Here is a 23238-nt window from a genome sequence, read left to right as displayed (position 1 = left end):
TGGTTGGCCAAAGTGAGTTTGTTTGATTCTAACATGGGTCCACTTTTTAAACTCAAAAGGAACACTACAAATATAGATGAAACTAAAAACTGGGTCATCATCTCTTATCTTGTTTATGCACCATACAACCCAAAACGTCTGCACAGCTCCATTTAAACCTTTATCCAATTCCCATTTATTCAACTAACATGGCCTTCTTCTCTCCTGCGATCACTTTCTTCCTTTGGTCCTAGAAAAAAAAAATAAAGAAAAAAGGAATTGGAAACACAAAAAAAGCAAGAGATGAAAATGGCAGTTACAACAAACTTCAAGTATGGGACACCGTTTTCAGCCTTTCTCCAGCAGAAACAGCTCACTCCAAAACAAAACGCCATGACGTATTCAAAGATGACAGGAAAGATCGACACAAAGACGACGACGACAATGAAGGCGACGAAGAGGATTGGGCTGGTAAGGTGTAACGCAAGAGAAATAGGGGACTTTATTGGAGCAGATTTGCTGAGGTTTGATTTAGGCAAGTGGCTTTCGGATGTTGAAGAACACAAGGCTCTTGCTATATATTCACCCCATGAAGGAGGGTACGAGGGACGATACCTCAACCGTTTGATATACCAGGGCTACTATTTCCTCGACCTTTCGGCTCGAGGCTTAGGCGATCTTGAAACCACCCTCACCAAGATTCACCCTGTTTGCCCTGTGAGTTAGTAGTCAATTTCCATGCAAATAATTCTATTCGTTAGGATTCATTTGTTAAGCATAACTTGATACAACATTTAGTCAATTTTCAATATGAATCTTTATGTTTCGTTTGTTGGTAAAAAGTAGGCTCATTTAGGGAAGCAACCTATAGCAAGGTGGTACTTCCCGCCGGAGGTTGATTATAGGCTTGAAGCATTGCCTCCGAATGCTATAGGACTCGTGATCTGGATTATTGAAGCCAAGGTACTTGTATCCAAAGGGTTAATGTAGAGTTGAAACACAAAATGATCTTAAGAACAAGTTTGAATTGGTTTTTCTTTTCATGTGGGGCACTCGCAGGTTTTGTCAAAGGCGGAACTGCAGTTTCTCGCATTGCTTCCAACGCTCAGACCCAAAGTCAGGGTCATCGCTGAATGCGGAAACTGGTAAGCTCGCACTTCATGGATTCATATTTAGGATTCTTTTCGTAGTTGAGAAAATCTCCATGTTCAGGGAAAATGAGTGAATGACACAAAGTTGCTTCCAGGCGAAAGTTCATGTGGAGACCGCTCAAAGAAATTGCTGGACTAACTGAGAGTGAAGGGCAATGAAAGTACCACACAAGACATCAGACGAGAGTTTCAACAATATACTACCCTGTATCCCTGCTGATTCTTCTCTCAACTGGAGGCCTCTGAGCTGGCTGTGCAGAGTGGGGAAGCAAATCCCTTTTAATACAAGTTGGCTGGAAAATTTACGTTTATTGTAGATGATGCATTTTCTCTCCAAGTTCTCGTCCAAATTTGAGCCAAATTGGTTCACCCCACTCATAATTTTGACTATGTATTATGAATCACATTGTTCTCCCTTACTTTAAATGTGAACAAAACTTGAAAGAGAGAATAGGAAGCTTCATATAATAAGCACCGATACTTAAGATCAGTTTGGTAGTGCAGTAGATTATGAAAAAATTACTTTTAACTGTGTTGAAAAAAAAAATAATTGTTACTAAAGGCAGCTGAGTATTTAATAAACTGTAATTATACAAGTGTTGCTGGTTCCAAAAGCAGTCTGTAATAACGTTTGGTAAATTGTGAGGTTAAATTGTTGTGGGTAGTTAAGATGACCGTAATTGATAATAAATTAATACATTAAGTAATTAATAATTGATAATTATTTAGCAAATAAAAATTAATATATTAATAATATAATAATAATGGATAAATTATCATTAATAAGTACATTAGTAATTAAACTATATATATAATAAATTAATATGCTAAATAATTAAAAATAGTAATTAGTAATTAATTATAAATAATCACTATGTTAGTAAGGCACTCATATTTATTAGATTGTATGTAATTAGTTAGTGTATTAAGAAAAATAATTAGTATATACATAATTTACTAATATTGGTAATTATTCTTTAAGAAAAATAATTAGTATATACATAATTTATTAATATTGGTAATTATTCTTTTTGTACTGATTAATTACTAATTATCAATTATTAATTATTATTGATTAATATATTACATATTGATAATTATAATTTAATATTACTTATAAACTGAGTAATTACTATTTATTTTTTATTTACTAATTAATAGATTATAATTAACATAATATATTATTGATATATTAATTATTTATTTAATAACCTATTGTAATAAATTAATATTTAATTAATAATTGAGTAATTACTATCTATTTATTAGTTAATAAGTATATCTATTTATTAATTATTAATTAATATATAATATAATTAGTAATTAATTATTAATTATTTAATATAACTTTGTTGATAATCATTAATTATACTATGCTGATTCATGCACAATTTAAAAACTAAAATTGCATTTAGACTGTTTCTAATTTTAACCGTAGATTCTTCAAAAATTCTTTAAAAATCACCTTTTATGATTTTTACTAAACACCATTATCAGCTTTTGATTTCTAAAAAAGTAGCACTACTAAACGAATCCTTAGACGGTTAAAAAGCTATATTGCAGTTTTGGGATCTATTCTTCCAACAACCAACTGTAATCAGTCATGTGACTAAATATGACACATTTGCAAAAACTACTTCATCTACAAAAAGTTTAGAGCACTGGCTTCACTTGACTGAGAGCATCATAATTTATACACCAAAAATATAATGAAGAATAAAAAGGAGACAAACAATTAGGGAACGGCATCTAATTAAGAACTGCACAGAATTCCTAAAAGTTGATGGTAAAGACGCCGTTTACTAGAACATACTCTACAACTGGGTTAAGCTCGATGGCTTCTTTTTCTATCAAGTCATAGTTTCCTCCTCCCACGTCTTCCGGTGTCTAAATCCACTAGCCTTGATTGAAAGTTAGGTAATGGGGTTGAAAAACCAATAGATTCTGGGATGTCTAGATCGACTCTTGTCGATGGATCCCCAACTGCGCGCTTGATATCAAGGTCATGAAATTGGTGGAATTCAAACTTTACTTTGTCAATCTGCCATTATATGCACAACCGATATCATAAAGTGGCTATAACTTCGTAGAAGATGGTTATACGTCAAAAATAATGGTAATACGTGCAAATCTATTTTCCACTCTTAAGGCCAAAATTAATGCTCTTACTAGTTCAAGGTGATGAATAGATGAATGTGCATCAGCAAGTCTCTTCTGCAGATCCTCCATCTTTTTCCTTTGATACTCGGTATTCTCCATTTCATTTCCCTTCTCACCCAATTCGTGATACAAGGCTGCCAGAGAAATTAATAAGACGGGAATCTAGTAGCAGTAGGAAAGAAACCAGAATTTCCCGCCTATAAGTAACAGAAAATAAATAGGCTAATAGGGGATCAGACATACTTGATAAAACAGAGAGCACCCATATCTGTGTAGGAATATCATAAAGCTTCTTCGCCAATGTTAAGGATGATCTCAAAATCTCTCTAGCCTGTACAGTATCATGCAGGGCAAGTGCCAAACTCCCGAGGATTGTCAAATACTGAGAAACGAGTTGGAGGTTTCCCAAATGATTATGTGTCAACTGCAAACCTCTGGCCAGTCGATTTCTGCATCACAGTTACATTTCAAAGAATCAATTGAAGGAGAGGTAGGGATCCGCTTTAGGTTGGAAGCCGGTATTTCATTAGTTTATAATGAGCTGTCATCATAAGGTTGTCAAGATTTTGTCCAGTTATCATCCTGGGAGGCTCGGAGAGAAAAGAGGGAGAAAAGCAATTATAAGTTCCTGGATCACTCAGCAGAGAAGATGTTTGTATCTTAGGCTTTCCAGTATGCTGGGTCTGAGAGCAATTTGATAATACTACATACAGACATTCAAAGGCCATCATGTTATGGTTCCTTTTTTCTCCTTCGTATCACTTAATAGTGTCAAGTCTATACAGAGATCATAGTTAATGAAATACTCGTCCATTTCCTCTTCTATTGTCTGAGCAAAGAGGAGAAGAAAAAAGGCTAATAATACATCAAGTAAAGATTACAATATTACATAAAATGTTGCAAAGTAAACGTAGTGGTTGAAACGCAACTAAAGATGTAATATATAGAGTATCATCTATTAAGCCAGATCCATCAAAGTCATTAACTGTTAGGCCTCCTGTGATGTTAGTGTACTCTAGGAGGAAGGGCAGGAAGGGTAAATTGCAGGAAGCAGGGGAAGGAAGTGGGATTAGGGAATAAAAGTTGCTGAGTTGGCAAGTTAGTTACGAGTGTGAACGGAATGGTATTTAGGCAGTAGGGTAGGGCGTGAGGGCATGGTCTGGGAATTGAGTATTTTCTGTTTCAGACCTTGGAGGCAGGGAACCTCGAATTCTCCCATTTCTATCTTCCCTTGGTTCATTTCTATTTCCATTTCTTTCCTGTAATTCTCTGAGAGAGGAATTCACCTCCAACGGAGATCTTGTTGGTTGAATCAATAAAAGGGACCTGTCTAAATTTCTAGAGAATCAACTTGCTTCCATTTGTGAATCATTGAACTGTGCAGGAACGTAACATTAACCCAACTACTTGTAGAAAGGTCAAAGGTTTTTGAAATTAGTATCACTATTATTACTTTGCTGGAAAGGATTAAAATTATTTACCTTGCTTCTTGTAGATCATGTTGTTTCATCAATAAAAGGCCATAAGCAAAAAGGACACTGGTTTTCTCTCGAACTCCAACAAATGAATCCATCATTCTGTAAACTGGTCCAATTAAATCCAGTGCCTGTATACAAACTCCTCTTCCGTGAGAAGGAAATAATTCCAAGATTTAAAAGAAACTTTTAACTCTAAAAGTAAACTTTAATTGCCACCCGAGAAGCAACAAAACATTGTCAGTACTGGAGAATATTTCACCTGTGAAGAAGATTCTGCATCACCAATGCAGATGTAAGAGACAGCTGCATAAACTTGGCAAATAGCTTGCATTGATTTGCTCTGCGTGAGCTGAATAAAGAAAAACTTTAAGTCAGATTCCTAAGGTAGTTACAACAACCTGTGTGACCCAGCCCCCAAAGCATTTGTTCAATTAAATAAATTATATTGATCGAGAAAAGAAAAACACAAACCACAGAATTCCTAGGGAACAAGCATAAGTGCTGCCTTAGCGTCATCAAAACTGAGCAAGGAAGTTGCAGGAAGGTAAAGTTACCTTTGCAGCTTCAATATAGTGAAAAGCTGCTTCACTATAACAACCAACAGAATGAGAATATTGCCCTCTAAGCATCTCAATGATGCTCTCACAAGATTGTAAAATAGTAGGGAAGCGCGTGAACCAGTTTTTCATTTGCACCAATGCCTGCCAGAAAAGATGGGTTAATTTTAGATAACAGGAAAATAGAAGAGAAAAAGTTCCATGGCAAAAAAAAAAAAAAGTTCAATTAAAGTTTCCAGTTCAGATAATTAAAATTAAAAAAATGTATATATTCATGCAGAGCACATAATAAAATAAATAATAATTATAAATTCCCGGAAAAAGAACAACTAATTAAGGTAGCATGTACCTCTTGTGCTTCAACAAATTCAGATCGAGTCAGCTCCACAGCCACTTTGTTTTCAAGGAATTGCATTTGCAGCATTAAATATACACCAGCCATCCAAATGGCAGAGTGTTGCAAATTGACCTCTGCTCAAAAGGAAAAAGTAGTTTTGTAACAAAAGGATCACATAAGTACAAAAATATGGGTTTTTAGGCATCCAAGAATCACCTCTCACACCATCGGTTATTCCAAGCTTTGCCAGTTCCTCTGCCAAAAATATAAAAGGAAAAAAATTATTTAGATCCCTAAATCTATATGTAAATATTGATTGTAAACCTTATTTGTATATTATCAACATCATTCATAAAAGTATTAGCATCAGGGGGAAAAAAAAAAAAAAACAAAAAACAAAAAACAAGAAGAGGAAGAAAGAAATGTAATAAATAAACAAATAACCTTGTATGGCATGCATTCCTGATTGAATACGTCTTCCGCACTCCTTAAAAAGACCTTTTGGACGCCCAAATATGACAATCATAAGATCAACCAGAGCATAGACCGCACTTTTCGGTAACCACTCCCCATCAATGGGCGGTGGTGCCAACACAAGCTTGTCTCCATACGAACGTCTCATATTGCCAAAATAAGCTGGATCCAGTGATCCTGTTCCAGATAAATTAATTGAACTTGTTACACTTCTCAACCTCTCCTGCAACTGAGCTTGTTTTTCCGACAGTGCTGACCTATCTCTGTAGTTTAGATCAGATCGAGAGAGACTTTGATTCAAGGCGTCAAGTTCATTTGTCAGCTCCTTTATATGCTGTGTTTGCTGCAAATCAGCCTTCATTGCAACATCCAATTTGTCTAAATGTTGTGCAGCATTCTTGTAATCACATATCCGGAGCAGATAGAATATTTGCAACAGCTCATTGTAAAAGAGCAAACCAAGGCAAAGTTGTCTCTTTTTGGAATTGAGGAGATAACATTATGGTAGACACAAAAGAAATTAGCAAAGGAACAGCGGAAAAAAACAAGAAAAAAGGACAAATCTCTCTCATTTCGGCTACTCCATACAGAAAACAGAACTACAAACTGATAAAATAAAAGAAAGTATCAACATACTTTTTCTGGATGAATAGTCTCCCAGACTTGAAGACATTTATTAACAGCCGCTTCAACCAAATTGACATCATCCCATATCATTAGATGCACGTGCAGGACAGAAGTTACAAAGAACATCTGGATCACATAACAGAGCAACAAATTACTGACGTGTACACCCGTAAAAGTTGGGCCACAAGGAGGTTATACTCTGCTGTAATTCTTTCTTATTTTGTAATATCGTACCATACATATTATATAGGACCTGTTATTCTTTTCTTCTCTCTCTCACTTTTTTTTTTCATTCACAAAAACAAGTTTTTGGAATGACAGATATCATTCTTTGCAAAGCATGTCGGAAATTAATTCCGAAAAGATCCATTTATAGACAGAAATGGCAACGCTGTTAATTTTTTCTGACTAGTCGCTATGAAATAAGAATAGCACTGGGACCAAACAGCTAGAAAGATACCCGTTACACACTAACCTGTAACTCCGGATAGCCTATTTGAGTTGCGCAAATATAACCGCACTCGAGGGCGGAAATCGAACTCTGATAGTCTCCTTCGATTATCAGAGCATTCGCAAGCTGCGAGTTGAAGTTGCATGACCATAACTTCACTGAAATCCTTCACAAAAAAAAACCACAAAACAATAACTACCCCACCAAAAACTTTACAAATAGTTCAAAATTGATGCCCAAAGCCAAGAAAGGAAACTAGCTCATGGAGAGCGCCAATTATGAACCACTTGAAATTCTTGCTAAATATAATTCCCTCACTTAATACACATTTGATTAATTGTATCAGACGATTGTTTCCCAAATTTAGCGGCTGTAATCTCTATTTATTTTAGGCTATTTTTTACCCCTCAATTTCCACACTATCAATTTCACCCAACATCAAAACAACTAGGAATTTAAAAAAAACCAATACATAACAACAAACAAATTCATTTTCAGCACTCTCAGGCTATTTAGGACCAAATTAACCACTGAGGAAAAAAAATCCGAACCAAAAAAAAAGAGCAAAAAGAAGCAAATTTGAGCAGACAAAGATGAGAGGAAAAAGGTCGTACTCGTCGCCGGCGGAAGCGGTGAGCTCGAGAGCCTTGTGGAGGATCTGCTTCTGCGGGGGAATGGCGCCGACGAGATGGTAGCACTGGCTGAGGAGGCTGTAAGCGCGGCACTTGAGATCTAAGCAGGAAGGGATGGACTTGAGGAGAAGCTGCGAGCGCTCGAGGTGGGACTTGGCGTTGTTGACGTTGTGCGAGTGCTTCAGGAGAAGAGTCGCGATCCGAAGGCGAGTCTTGACCTCCACGATTGGGTAGAACGTCACCTGGCTCTGGCATATCGCCTCCAGGCACTTCCCCGCCTTCCCTATCTCGCCGTTCCTCTCGTGGTAGTCCGCTAGGCCCCAAAGTCCCTCCGCCACAGCTTCCATGGCTTCTTACTTCGTCTTCTTTGGGAGTTTGAGAATGAGCTTCGGTTTCTTTGCTCGGCAGAGCTCCGCCGCCGCGAGTTTGCTTCCGATTCCGGAGACGGCGAAGTGTGGAAGTGAGAGGTTAGGAATCCGGTGGGGATTTTGTGGAATTTTCTGTCGGAGAGGGAATCGGAATTGGGGAAGGAAACTACCGTGGACTAGAGATTCCGAAGGAAATATTTCCAAGTCGCCCCATTTTCCATTTCGTCAGTTCGTTGGACAACTTGGACTTGGGGATGAAGGATTAAAAAATAAAAACAAAATAAAATCAAGTTTCGCATATTATAAAATTTGGGATAAATAGTTGTGAATTATTCTCTCCATGCCCCTTGAGATTTAGCATCATTCTCACTTTTGTGTCTTAAAGTTCAAAAATTCTCATTTTATCTTACAAAATTTAAATTAATCTCACTTAATTATTTTTTATTAAATTTATATAAAAAACAAACTGGAAAAGGGCACAAGGTCACTTCGTCTTTTTATTAGAGTTTTTGTTAAAATAAATTTTAAAAAATCACATTACTATACTACATTCTTTTTAAAAATAAACTCTCACATATTATTCTCGTGTTAAATTAAGTTAGAAAAATAGATGATTTATTAACAGTGTGAAAATTGTGTATTTAGAAACATCATTATAGCTAATAGCTAAACAGTAAAATGAGACAAGTGAATGGTTTTGAGGCCCATTGATAAAAATAACCCTTAAAATTTTATAAAAATATAATTATTTTAATTATTTTCCTTCTTTTTTTTTTTTCAAGCAAGCTATTGCCACAATTATTTAGGTAACAATCTGTAGTATTTACTAGCTAGGGAACAATTAGGCGCGAGACTTTCTAGTTTCTACCAAAAAGATGGCTGGACTTAATAAAAATAATAAACTAATGATTAGTTATAAGATATTATTTCAAATACTATATATAAAATAGTCTTATAATCTTTGCTATGACTATCCATGAGTAAAATAAATAAAAACCGCAACTAGGGATGAGAATCTGACGAGGCGGGGCTCCCTACCCTACTCTTATTTTGTTCTCCATATCCATCTATTTTTAGACGGGTTGGAATTAGAAAATTCCCATTAAGAACTGTCTTCATACCATACTTATTTACTCATTAAAAAAAAATAAAACATTTTCTGTAACATTATAAAACTCAAAGCAAACATCATTAAATTAATTATAAAATTTAACAATATACTCATTAATGTCTCATAATTATAAATCGAAAACAAATTTAAACTCCAATAAATTTTAAGATTTTTTAAAGTATAATATATATAATATATAAAATGAAAGTATATATAATCGAGTCGGGCCACCCCAGTCTCATCCCTAACTCAGAGATTAATTCTAATTCTTATACCCACTTTTACTTCTATATAGTATCTCTCATACTCACTCTATTAAAAGTGGATACCCGCAAATACTCTTACCTGCGAGTAAGATTCACATCCTAACCGCAACAAACCATTATAAATTTATCACCGTGTTTACACAAAATAAATGGCGGGATAAATTTTAGAGGGTATGAATTTAACCGATTAATGCACATATATTTCATAGCATTAACTACATCTCTAAAGCAATATCCCTTTTTGAATTATCGAAATAACAATGGATAGTGATATTCAGAAAAATAAATAATAAATAACAAGGGACAAAATCCAGTTAACAAAAAAGGATAAAAAAAGGAAAATTCAATAACACACGAGGGATAATTAGAGGAATTTCCCAAACCCTACAGGTCAACGCATGCAACATAAGCGTACAAACACGTATATATTTATATGAAGGCGTCTTTTTTTTTTTCCCCCTTAAAGGAAGTTGTGGTTGCGGACTTTCCGTTTACATAGAATAAAAATTTTTCTTCGCAAATTCTACGCAGAATAATAAGGAAGAGTTTTCCTGTTCAATTAATTGACATATACCATGGATCTCCTGGATGTGGATATTGCTGATTACGATTTTCTCAGAGACTTAGACGATCATGATAATCTTGATCATAATGATGACGATGATGATGATTTTTCTGATCATGGGATTGAGAAATTCTACGTCCATAATGTAACTTGCGGAAACCGGTTATTCGGCCGGCAAAGGCCTCTTCATTTGATCCTCGGCGGCGGATTATGTATGTAAAAGCTTTAAATTTCTTCTTCCATCTTTTTTTTTTCCAACAATACTGAAAATCATATATTTCTATTTATTATTACTGGTTGATTAACAAAAAAAATTATTATTACTGGTTCAGGACATTGACATCTTTTGTATCTGAGTTTTTGTTTACGGGTATATTAATCATAATTTTCAAACTTACGATATGAATTTGCATCCTCGTGTACGAGTTTTGTGTTTTTTTGCTTATTTTTAACATCGGTTTTACAGCTTTAAGGTAGTATTATTATCATGTTTATGATGCATATGAATCCTTTTTTGAGCAAAAATTTATGAATTGCGCTGATTTTGTGATCATCAGGTGCTGATATTATACTATGGAGAAACAAAGAGATATCAGCAAGCGTCCTTGCCGTTGCAACAGTTATATGGCTTCTCTTTGAGTGGATAAATTATCACTTCCTTGCATTCTTTTGTCATGGTTTATTACTTTTGTTGTCTTCACTCTTCCTCTGGTCCAATCTAGCCTCCTTCACCAATATTATGTAAGTTTTTTTTTTTTTTTTCTCTCCCAATTCCTTTGCTCTGATTTAAGAAATATGTTGGGTCCGTTTGGTTAATGATTCTGGTTCGAAGAAATTTTTGAATTCAAATTCTTTGAAAAATACCGTAGCAGAATCAGAATTATAAGTTTAAGTGTAGGAACCAAACGTGGCCGTAAAGCTTTTCTAATATTTGATTTTTGGTTGTACGAAGTACTTTTATTTACTCTGAAATTGCCTCTAAATATCTGTCATTAAGATATTTTTTCTTTTTTTCTTTTATGGCTTTTGAAATAGGTCACCACCAGAATTTCCTCATATTACATTATCGGAAGGCTCGTTCGTGGAAGCAGCTCTTTCACTGAGGTGTGAGTATCATCAGACAATGAAAACATTACGAGATGATGTGATTTTGGGAACAGATTTTAACAAATTTCTCATGGTACTTTTACATTCATCCTCTACTTTCTGGACTTATTGTTTGTCATGGCTGGCTTGTCGCTTTTCCTTAGGATTTTCTCTATGGTGACATGAGAAATTTACTAATTTGCAGGTGGTTTTGCCTCTGGGAGTTCTTTCGGTTGTTGGTAGCTGGTTCAACTTCTTAACTGTCCTTTACTTAGGTCAGTTTCAGCTCCGTCTTTTCTTCTTATTATACTTCTCTTGTCATACGGAACTGTCTCATTATGGCTGCATATATGACTTGTCTATGGTTTCCATGTTACACGTTGAAGTGATAAGTGTAACATGATAATATTCAATGTAACACTGACATTTATCATAAACTATTGTCACACACCTCTACAAACGTCAGTGCCACATTGATTACATGTCATTTTACGTTTCTTTCTACATGTTACGTGAAAGACGGGGAGATTTGAACTTTAGATCTTTAACACTAAAAGGAGTGAAATTATCTTTGCTCTAACCCTTGTACTTTAGTCAATTTCAGCTCCATCGTTGTTTTTTTTTTTTTTTCATTTGTTCTTATTCTCTTGTCGTATCGACCATTTTCTCGCTTTTTAGGTTTACTTCTCATAATGAGACAAAAGAACTTAAAACTAATGGTTGCAGATGTGTGTTTGTTATTCCCTATTGGGAAATACTAGATATTACAGTAATAGTACTATATTCTTGTGAAGCCAGAGATATGCAACCAAAATTCTCTCAACTATTAAATGACATTATTGACAAAGTTATGGTTTTTGAATGCATATCTTTCTGTTTGGTGCAGTGACCGTGATATTGCTGACAATGCCAATGCTTTACGAGAACTACGAGGACAGTGTGGACGCCTTTGTGGGGAAAGCATTAGTTGAAATGAAACGGCAATACGCTCTGTTTGATGAGAAGGTTCTCCACGCACTCCAACACGCTATTTCTTGCCAGAACAAGAAGCAGCTCTTACTAATCTTTGTTTCTTTCCTCATTCTTGCTCAATTTTTCAAGTCATTTTTTTCCTCAGTTTTTCTGAGGTGCATGTATAAGCCTTGTTTTTAATTTATTTAAACAAAATAATAATAATAATTGCCTCCACTAACTACCAAAGTTTTCAATATACACTAGCTCAAACCGCTAGTTAGCTACTTTGACCTCCTCTTTCAATCCAGGAAGCGAGATGGCTCTTCACCAACCGAATTTATAGCTGGAGATCTGTAGGATTAGATGCTTATGCCTCCACAAGACTCTTAGCCTCATAGCTCTATGTTCATACTCTATGTTCAATCTCAATTTCATGAAACTGCCTGCAATGTCATCCCCTCAGTCCCTTGATCCTAAAACTTGTATATAACCTTTCGAGAAAATTAATAATCTCCCCGTCTTTCACGTAATGCTCTAGATCACCTAGGTTGATCCTAAAAGTTGTATATAACCTTTCGATAAAGAGTCGTAAATTAGGAGAGCATGTAATGCTCTAGATCACCTGTAGAACAAGATCTACGTACGACGTGAACTAAAACCAAGTAAAAACCATGTGTAATTATGCCATGATACTATATTATATCATCAAAATCCTCATCGTACTCAACTACTTATAAAAACGTATCATGCACACATAATTGTGTGCATTGTAAGTCTCTCCGCTTAGGCTAGCAAATAAGAATACAAATTGTTCGGTACAATTCCATGAGACAAAATCCATGTTTTAGACACTACCAATATTAGGATCAATTCCCGTTTCAGGCACTTTTATAAAATCAATTTTAAGTCTCATGGCACTTCCATAAGACCAACTTAAATGCTCTAATGGAATTGGCCAAATGCATTTACAGGAAAAACCCGATACTGCACACATAAAATTAACTTTATTAATGTTGTCAGGTACGATGATTCCTTTACAAAATTGAGTGCAACATGCACATATCATGAAAAACCGTCATGCATATATATTGCTAGCTAGTCAACTCAAGCAAATGATTAAAGGCGTTATGTGTTGAATCTTTAAACTAATATTAAACTTATATGTGAATAATTATATGTTACAGACTGTCATATAAGGTTAAAAGCATGCATAAGCTCTTTCTGAAATCTAGGATAGATGAGATATATGATGCAGTAAGGTCAAAATTTCATTTGATTCCTGAAATTGGTTTCCGAGCTTTTTTCTCAAATACTGACTTCTCTATCCAAAATTTTTTATTTCTATATACATAAGTATGTATTTTATTATATTAATATACACATAATTGCCACTAAATTTTTAAAAATTAATCTTATAATTTTATTAAATTTTTGTTTTAATTATTAGCCTTTATGGACATAAATTTCTAGCTCAATTACTGCTCATTGGTGGTGTAGATTTGAAGCAAATGAAAGCTGGACTTCAATAAGGAAAGGAAGGACAAAAGCCTTGAGGAGATGGCACAAAAAGAAGATGAATACCGAAAGCTCTTCTTGTAGACGTTACCATTTCATATGCAGCAGTTCTCTCTTCCATTGTTTCCTGGCTTGCTAATAAATCTAGACTTATTATGATAATAGTTTGTATACATCTGCAGCTTTTTTTTTTTTTTTTTTTTTCAATTTGGTTGTTCTTACACATGCTTAGAAAAGATTGGAGTCGCGCTACTATACTTATAACCTAGCTTGGATTCATCATTCATGGACGTAAATTTCCGTTGAATTTTTTCACTACAAAATCGGTTTTGGCAAACTATCGGAAACATCGATAAAAATTAATATATATATCGACACCAGTAAATATATAGTGTCAGCACACTTTTGGGAAATTTCAGAAATGAACATTTTGAAAAGGAAACTTTCAATTGTTTAAAGCTTTTTTTCCCCTCAAATACGTTTGGTTCATGAATTAGAATCATGTGATTAAAACTATTTTCGATTTACATGTATTTTTTATGAGAGAAAACACTGTAGCGAACCATAAATCATGATTCAAATCATGGTTTGAATCCTCCAACCAAACATCCCCGTACTTTATCATATCCTAGTCTACATGATTAAACTTTGCAGAGGCATCTTCACCTTTTTTAATTTTTTCTTATGAAGGTTTTTTTTTTTTAAACTTGTTTATTTATGTATTCTATCATAAAGTATTATATAGAAATTATTCTGAAGTAAATGTCTGTAATTTTCGTTATTTTTTTATTATTTCCATCGATATCAATATTTTTTTAAAAATTTTCATAAAACTAGAGTATCAATATTTCTACTCATACTGATATTTTCGATTATTGGTTTGATTTTTCATTTATTCTTGTTTCTACCGGAGAGGTCAAACTTCAGAGGCGGTTTGGAGGTGAATTAACTGTTTGAGAAAATTTATTGATAGAGAAATTGCTTTAGGGTGAAAACCTTCACTAAATACCGGATCGTTCATGTTGTATCACCAAGAATTTATGATCTAAGCGGAAGCATACCTGAATCAGTCATGATGGAAGCAAATCACAAGCCTTGCGGTTAGTCTTCCAAATCTACACGTAGTCCTTTAGAGTTTCCTTTGGATTCTCTCTGATGATAGGATGCTAGAAATAGAATGAAAACGTACGTGTGATTTGGGGACCATAACCGTATATTAGTTAACTGTCTATTAACTTTCATTATTTCTAATTTGGCCCATCATAAAAATAGAAATAATGATTTGGTCTCTACATATAAAAGACCCACACTTAATTAGATGCATTAAAGCCCCATATACTTAAAACCTTATCAGATCACTTTAAATGGGCTCATCCTAATATGATAGCCTCGAACACACAATAATAAACATATAAGCCCACATGGTCAATTAAAACCCAACAATCTCCCACTTAGGCTATATGTGTCACCTTATAATTGTGCATTAAAAATAACCTTATGAGTACTCAGAATTTTGCTATCATTACCGAATGCATCCCCAAACAATCCGGTCCATCAATCATATCAACATAGGATCAAAACGGCTTTCGCTACATTTATCGTAACTAAACCCATTAATGGTCATGTATACCGATATAACCGAATGACATGGATCAAGCATGGATGTGTAGTATGGAAATTACATGCAACGTGATTTAAGCATGTCTATTTCCAACTGGTCCAACCTTATACCTTAGTGAGATCAATTTCAAGCAAGTTCAGAGACAAAATAAACCAAATACTTTATAACTGAAAATAACCAAAATATCCATAAACCATATCCGAAGTTTACCATAACACGTGTTTAAATCTAAAAAGCAACTAAAGCATAAACTCCCACTGAAACTACATATCCTTAAGAGATACAACACCCATATGAGCAGTGTGACCTTGGGTGGCAATCCCTTAGTAAGTGGATCCGCAACCATGGAGTTTGTTCCGATGTGCTCTATAGACATCTGTCCACTCTGAACTCTTTCTTTAACAACTAGGAACTTGATGTCTATATGCTTCGACTTCGTCGAGCTCATGTTGTTGTTGGAATATATAACTGCTGACTTATTGTCACAAAATAACTTGAGTCGTCTTTATATGCCATCCACAATGCGCAGCCCAGTGACAAAGTTCCGCAGCCATATCCCATGGTTGGATGCCTCATAGCATGCTATAAACTCCGCTGCCATGGTGGAAGAAGCTATAAGTGTCTGCTTAGCACCCTTCCAGGAAATAGCTCCTCCAGCAAGCAGGTAGATATAGCCCGATGTGGATCTCCTACTATCTTGGCATCCAGTGAAATCAGAATCAGAATAACCGATGATCTCCAACTGATCCGATCTCCTGTATGTGAGCATGTAACCTTTTGTTCTCTGTAAATACGGCATGACCCGTTTGGCTGCTTTTTCAATGATCCATTCCCGGATTACTTAAATACCTCCCTAGCATCCCAACAATGTACGCAATATCTGGACGAGTACAAACCTGAGCATACATTAGACTCTCTACAGCCGAAGCATAAGGAATCTTCTGCATTTCTTTACTTTCAAAGTCATTCTTGGGGCATTCACTTAAACTGAACTTATCTCCCTTAGCTACAGGGGTGTCACCTGGTTTACAATCCTGCATGTTAAATCTCTTAAGTACCTTTTTGGTAGAGCTATTTTGTGATAATCCAAGAATATCACGAGACCGATCTCGGTGTATCTGAATCCCTAAAACAAAAGAGGCATCACCAAGATCTTTCATTTCAAATTTCTTTGCTAGAAATATCTTAGTTTCATGCAATAAGCCTATATCATTACTAGCAAGCAGTATGTCATCAACATATAAAATCAGAAAAATATGCTTATTCCCAATGAACTTGTGATATATACAATCATCCACCGCGTTCATCTCAAAACCGAACGAGATGATAACTTGGTGAAATTTGTAATACCATTGACGAGATGCCTGCTTGAGTCCATAGATGGATTTCTTTAATTTGCAAACCATTTGCTTTGCATCGCCCGATACAAAGTTTTCTAGCTGCACCATATAAATTGTCTCATCAATGTCACTATTGAGAAATGCAGTCTTAACATCCATCTGATGTAACTCAAGGTCAAAATGCGCCACCAAAGCCATTATGGTCCTGAAAGAGTCTTTCGATGAAACTGGAGAGAAAGTCTCTTTATAATCGATGCCTTCTTTCTGTGTGAAGCCCTTAGCGATAAGACGTGCCTTGTATCTCTCCACATCGCCCTTCGAATCCCTCTTGGTCTTAAATATCTATTTGCAACCAATCATTTCGCACCTTCAGGCAATGGGACAAGATCCCATACGTCATTGTCCTTCATGGACTTAATCTCTTCATTTATGGTATTGATCCACTTTTGAGAGTTAGAACTTTCCATGGCTTGACGGAAGTTGATTGGATCATCTTCCACCACTCCAATGTCAACCTCATGTTCTTGGAGAAATACGATGTAATCGTCCGGAACCGCACTTCTCATCTCTCTAGTAGATCTCCTTAATGGTATTGATTCTTGAGGTTGTAGAGTTTGTTCTTTTAGAACAACTTCTTGAACTTGAACGAGAGGTTCAATGACATCGTCTAAATCCAGAGTTGCTTCTTGAACAATGTCAGGTATAGGAGCATGATCCTGATCATTATCAATAGTAATTGGAGGAATATAAACGTATTCCTCTTCAAAGACAAAGTCCCTAACTCTTTCTCCCCCAGCAAACTCAACGTCCTCAAAGAACCGGGCATTTCCCATCTCGAAAATTGATTTATTCATGGGATCATAAAACTCGCAACTCCTGGATCTTTCAGAATATCCAATAAAATAGCAACTGATAGTCCTTGAGTCCAGTTTCTTTTCATTTGGCCTATAAGGCCTTGCCTCAGCTGGACATCCCCAAATGTGTAAGTGCTTCAAATTAGGCTTTTTGCCCGTCCAAAGCTCATAAGGGGTTTTAGCAGTCGCTTTAGTTGGAACTCTATTGAGTATATATGTTGCGGTCTTTAATGCTTCTCCCTAGAGTGATTCTGGCAAGGTAGAATGACTAATCATACTCCTCACCATATCTTTAAGCGTTCTGTTTCGCCTTTCAGCAACACCATTCATGTTAGGCGAACCCGGCATGGTGTACTGTGGGACGATATCGCATTCCTCTAGGAATTTAGCAAATGGGCCTAGACGTTGTTCACATGATCCGTCATATTTGTTGTAGTACTCACCACCACAATCAGATCTGACACCTTTAATCTTTTTGTTGAGTTGGTTCTCAACTTCAGCTTTATAGTTTTTGAACACATCCAATGGCTGTGATTTCTCATGGATAAGATAAAGGTAGCCATATCGTGAAAAAATGTCTATGAACGTTATAAAATATTGTTGACCATTCCAAGAAGCCGTAGGAAATGGTCCATAAATATCTGTGTGTATAAGTTCTAAGATGTCTAAAGTCCTGTTGGCACCCAATCTCCTGATGTTTGTTTGTTTCTCCTTTATGCAATTAATGCACACATCAAAATCTATAAAGTCAAGGGGATCGAGAATCCCGTCGGACACAAGTCTCTCAATTCTCCTTTTAGAGATGTGACCTAATCTCTTGTGCCATAACGAGGCAGAATTCTCACTGGTTACTTTGCGCTTTACACCTCGTGTATTTACATGCAAGGATTCATTAAAAGAGGCAACTGTATTAAGAAAATATAGATTATCGTAACCTGATAAAGAACCGGTACCAACCAATTTTGTTAAAAAAGACTAAATATCCCATTTCCAAATGAACAACAATATCCAAACTTGTCCAAAGTAAAAATAGAAATCAAATTCCGTCTAAATGACGGTACAACAAAAGTCTCATTCAAATCCAAATAAAAACGAGTTCTTAACAATAATCTAAAAGTTCCTATTGCCTCGACTTCCACCAACTTGCCGTCGCCAATATAGATGTCTCTTTCACTATCTCTTGGTTTTCGGTAACTCAGGCAACCCTACATAGACACACTGATGTGAGTTGTTGCATCAGAATCTATCCACCACGTGTGTCTAGGTACCGAAGTCAAATTAACCTCAAAACAAACAAAATTAAGAAGCATACCTTTCTTTGCACACCATGCGTGATAGTTGGTACATTACTTCTTCTTATGACCTGCAACTCCACAGAAGTAACAGCCATCCTGAGTTTGTTCCTTTTGTTGTTTCTTTTGTGGTGTTGAATCCGCAACATCCTTATCTTTCTTTCTCTTCTTGTCCTTCTTGTCCTTAGAGGTAATGGCTAAGTGAGCACTTTCTACCCTCTCATGCTTCAACCTTTCCTCTTCTTGGACACAGTGTGAGATGAGCTCATTAAAGGACCAAGAGTCCTTTTGACAATTATAGCTCACCTTGAATTAACTAAACTATACTAGAAGAGAAATCAGAATCAAGTGCACTAACAAGTCTTCAGATAATTCTAACTTGAGTGCCTTCAGTTTTGAAGCAATGTGAGACATTTCCATAATATACTCCCTGATGTTTCTTTTCCCTTTGTACCTCATTGAGATAAGGTTTGCCAAAAGTGTACTAGTTTCAGCCTTTTCATTCTTGGCAAACCTTTTCTCTAGATCCTCAAGGAAACCCTTAGCCGTAGTAACCTTATCGGACATAGTGCCCCGAAAAGGTTCTAGAATAGCATGCTTCATAACCATCAGACTTATACGGTTTGATCGTTCCCACTTTTCCATCTCCCTCTTATCATCAGAGGTACTCTTATCAGTGAGTGCATCATGTTGATCGACCCGTAAAGCAAGGTCTAGGTCCATGACTCCAAGAACGATCAAAACATTCTCTTGCCATGCCTTAAAATTGTTGCCATTAACCATAGGAATAGAATTTATGCTAGCAGAGATATTTGCAGCAGAACTAGAAACTTAATAGAGAACAAAACAAAACTCACATAAATACCATATGATGCAAATAATAAATTCAAATAATGGTAGGGCCCATCAAAAGATACCGAGCACAACATCAATATTTAGTATTTGGACAAAAATATTAACTTGTAAGTGGTACTCTTGGTGTAGTAATCAAACACTGATAATAAGAACATGTCGAACAACAAATCTTCCTTTGGGTCGATTTAACGTTCACATGTAAAACTGAATAATCATCACATGCTTATCACCACAGGTGCGTATGTAATTCGGCCAAATATTGACATTCCTTTGGGCCGGCTAATATCCGCATGAATTACACACACACAACCGTTTAATATTTTAAATTAAATTAATTTTCACAAGAGAGGTTGTTTTGGCAATATGTTGCTTTTATTAATTTATTTTAGAATATTATACACCTTAAAAATAGTGCCAAAATTTGAATTTAAATAGCACCGAAATTGACCCAAAAAAATATGTATATATATTTTCTATATATATATATATATATACACACACACACACACACACACACACCTTAGCCGCAGGTTACACCTGCGGCTTTATTTTCCTAACACACAGGCCCAATTGGGCTTGTGACCTTGAGTGCAGCCCGCAGGCTGCCTTAAGTTTCCCTTTTTTCCTGGTCAGGGGCCCAGATGGGCCTGTGTTTCTTTAACGTTTAATGGCTCTGGGCTTTGAGGCCCAGAGCAACAAGCCCTAAGGGTCGCAACTATTGCGACCCTTGAGAAATCCCAGGCGGCCAGAGGCTGTTCTCCCTTGTCGGTGCAGGCTGGCGACTGCGGCAAGATTCACACAGTGCCGGTGGCAGCCCATATACTTTCTAACGAGATTCAACCGAATTATATATATATATATATATATACACACACATATATGTAATAATATCCTAAATTCAACCAAAACTGAATAACCAAAATTATGTAATAATATCCTAAATTCAACCAAAACTGAATAACCAAAATTCAATTACGGATATATATATATATATATATATATTTAAACTTGAATCCGTAAAACCATAATCAAATTAAAAAATTTCAATTCTCAATGATTCAACATGAATAGGCTCTGATACCACTTGATAGAGAAATTACTTTAGGGTAAAAACCTTCACCATAGCGGATCGTTCATGTTGTATCACCAAGAATTTATGATCTAAGCGGAAGCATATTTTAATCCATGATGGAAGCAAATCACAAGCCTTGCGGTTAGTCTTCCAAATCTACATGTAGTCCTTTGGAGTTTCCTTTAGATTCTCTCTATTCTCTCTGTTGATGGGATGCCAAAAATAAAATGAAAACGTACGTGTGATTTGGAGACCATAATCGTATATAAGTTAATTGTCTATTAACTTTCATTATTTCTAATTTGGCTCAACATAAATGTCACGCCCCCAAACCGGGGTTAGTGACGTGGAGGCTCGTTTAGAAACTTAAACCTGTTTGAGAGAGTGATTAGCAAATATTTTAATTCCTTTCAAATCCAAAACATCCAGGTATTTCCAAACGAGCCCCTTGTATTCAAGAGAAATTTAGTTTCGAGAACGGTGGTGGAATTTCCAACCAAACCAATTTAAAATCACGTCCCTGGTATCATGTCAGGAATTCCCACAGGTGTTTAGCATACATGAATATAAACAAAAGTAAGTGTGACATCAACCACAATCTAGTAATATTTAAGTTTATAATTCATAATCTCTTATACATGCATTGAAATAAAAGATAAGAGGAAAGATAACTCTTCACTTTCTGAGGTCAAGTCCACGTCACCGGTAGTAGCTACCTACTCCGCACTACTCCTCGCGTCTCCTGGAGGGGTTTAATACATTTAAAAATAAGAAAGGTGAGCGAAAGGCCCAGTAGGATATAACTTTATAAAGCATTTAAAATAAAGGTACTCACGGTCCGTAGATATACACTCGGAACCGGTCATCCCTTTTTAAAAAAGGAAATACTCACAGTAGAAAATATCTGTATAATGAAAGTGCGCAGCTCATCATACCATTAAACAAGAAGCGGTAAAAATGTCTGTCTATGAAAAATGAAGAGCCATAATTTCACTAAACAAGAAGTGGATCCGTACGGGTTTCGGGACTTGCCCCCAAAGATGCGATTCCCACATCCCGATCTCTGTGGCTATCATGCGTTGTATCATTCCTTAAATAATTCATTTTAAGAAATAATACTCTTTAAAATCTCATTTCCAAAATCATTAGAAAACCTAATAGCATTCACATGCTATTTCTTTTAAAATCATTTACTTTAATCATGTTTTGTTCTAAAACATTTTCATTGGCTAAAACCATTTAAAATGAGGCTAACAAGGATATGGACAAGAATATCCTACCTTTTGGATATCAAACCTGGTTTAGCTTTCCGTTCTCTTAGCCTCCGCTTTCTTTTGAGGCTCCAATTCCAATCGTGCCACTAACTTTCCCATCAAAATTAACAATTTAGAGTTTGACCTTTCTCATCAAACATTCTCGTTTAATTAGATGCAATGGTATCATATTAGTGTGCCATAGTTCAAAATCAATGTTCATAAACAATTCTTAATTCAAATCATGATTCTTTGACAATGGAAATTTATTCCAGAGAATCGAATGGAAAACAAGGATTCATGTGGCTAATCCACTCATTTTGAGTTCTCAAATGAGGTTAGGTCAATCCCACATTGAATTTCGTGGTCAAAACAGGGTTTCTAGGCTGTTTAGGGTCGGTTTCAGTGGGAACCGGTCGACCGGTGACAGAGGAGTGTAACTCCACCGGTCAGCCGGTGGAGAGGTGACCGGTCGACCGGATCGGTTGACCTATGGAAGGGTGACCGGTCGACCGGACCGGTCAACCAGTGGGAAAAAATTCCAGGGCCAACAATGGCCGATTCGCGAGGAACAAAGCCAAAACCTATAATTTTGGGTCCGATTTCGACATATTCTCAAGGAAAATGTATAGATCCAGTTTCAAATCAACAAATGGGGTCCAAAGAATAAAAAACCCCCAATTTTCATCAAGGTTTCACCAAATCCCATTCGGATTCCATTTGAAAACAAAAATTTAAACCAAAATCACCAAACTCGACTAAAACGAGTTCTACAAAGCTAAATCTGAAAATCCAAAGTAAGTTTCAAAGAGTTTTATCTCGATCCAAGCTTTGAAGTTGAAAACCACTTGGAAACCTTCGTTTTTCTTCAAATCCGGTTCAAGAACGTTCTTGAGAGAGAGAGAGAAAACTTGAAAGAAAGAGAGAGGAAGAGATGGGCGAGAGAGAGAGAGCTCGGTGAGGGAGAGAGGGAGAGTCTAAGAGAGAGTGTGAGTGAGTGAGAGGGTCACGGGAGAGGAGGGAAAGGAAAGAAAGAAAGAAAGAAAAGAAAAGAAGAAAAGGAAAATAAAATGAGGAAAAGAAATAATAAAGAAAGACAAATAAAAGTAAAGAGGCGTGAAACTGCAATTACTAAAAAATAAATTTAAAAGTTCATGATTAATTAAGAAACTCAATTTATGCACACTAATAAACTACAATTATCATAATTAAACAAGTTTAATTTCGGAGGGCGTTATAA

At 35.8% G+C, this 23238-nt stretch overlaps 3 protein-coding genes across 5 annotated transcripts; 2 read left to right on the top strand and 1 right to left on the bottom strand.

Annotated features, from left to right (window-relative positions):
- The first annotated feature begins 67 nt into the window (after window positions 1-67).
- LOC21405503 (NAD(P)H-quinone oxidoreductase subunit N, chloroplastic) lies at window positions 68-1602 on the top strand. 2 transcript variants are annotated; one of them, XM_024164659.1, is made up of 4 exons: window positions 68-696; window positions 826-942; window positions 1039-1124; window positions 1192-1252. In XM_024164659.1, the coding sequence occupies exons 1-4, from the start codon at window positions 283-285 to the stop codon at window positions 1202-1204; spliced, it is 630 nt and encodes a 209-aa protein (XP_024020427.1). In that variant the 5' UTR covers window positions 68-282; the 3' UTR covers window positions 1205-1252. The 2 variants fall into 2 exon arrangements, with proteins under 2 accessions (XP_024020427.1, XP_010094944.2); XM_010096642.2 differs by having other exon boundaries at window positions 69-696; window positions 1226-1602.
- A 1075-nt stretch (window positions 1603-2677) lies between these two features.
- On the bottom strand, window positions 2678-8567 carry LOC21405502 (sister chromatid cohesion protein SCC4). 2 transcript variants are annotated; one of them, XM_010096641.2, is made up of 12 exons: window positions 7829-8566; window positions 7239-7380; window positions 6773-6889; window positions 6107-6611; window positions 5879-5917; window positions 5675-5796; window positions 5323-5469; window positions 5028-5117; window positions 4772-4896; window positions 3534-3739; window positions 3300-3424; window positions 2678-3171 (listed from the first exon to the last, which is right to left on the bottom strand). In XM_010096641.2, the coding sequence occupies exons 1-12, from the start codon at window positions 8191-8193 to the stop codon at window positions 2986-2988; spliced, it is 2169 nt and encodes a 722-aa protein (XP_010094943.1). In that variant the 5' UTR covers window positions 8194-8566; the 3' UTR covers window positions 2678-2985. The 2 variants fall into 2 exon arrangements, with proteins under 2 accessions (XP_010094943.1, XP_024020426.1); XM_024164658.1 differs by lacking the exon at window positions 2678-3171 and having other exon boundaries at window positions 3317-3398; window positions 7829-8567.
- Window positions 8568-10166: 1599 nt separating this feature from the next.
- LOC21405501 (reticulon-like protein B6) lies at window positions 10167-12594 on the top strand. Its single transcript, XM_024164633.1, has 6 exons — window positions 10167-10368; window positions 10714-10897; window positions 11192-11336; window positions 11448-11517; window positions 12129-12247; window positions 12505-12594. Exons 1-6 carry the CDS (start codon window positions 10167-10169, stop codon window positions 12592-12594), a joined length of 810 nt encoding a protein of 269 aa, XP_024020401.1.
- The last annotated feature ends 10644 nt before the right edge of the window (window positions 12595-23238 follow it).

The sequence above is a fragment of the Morus notabilis genome, unplaced genomic scaffold, assembly GCF_000414095.1.
Source record: "Morus notabilis unplaced genomic scaffold, ASM41409v2 Scaffold283, whole genome shotgun sequence".
NCBI classification, from domain to species: Eukaryota; Viridiplantae; Streptophyta; class Magnoliopsida; order Rosales; family Moraceae; genus Morus; species Morus notabilis.
This window is presented reverse-complemented; position numbering and strand designations above follow the sequence as displayed.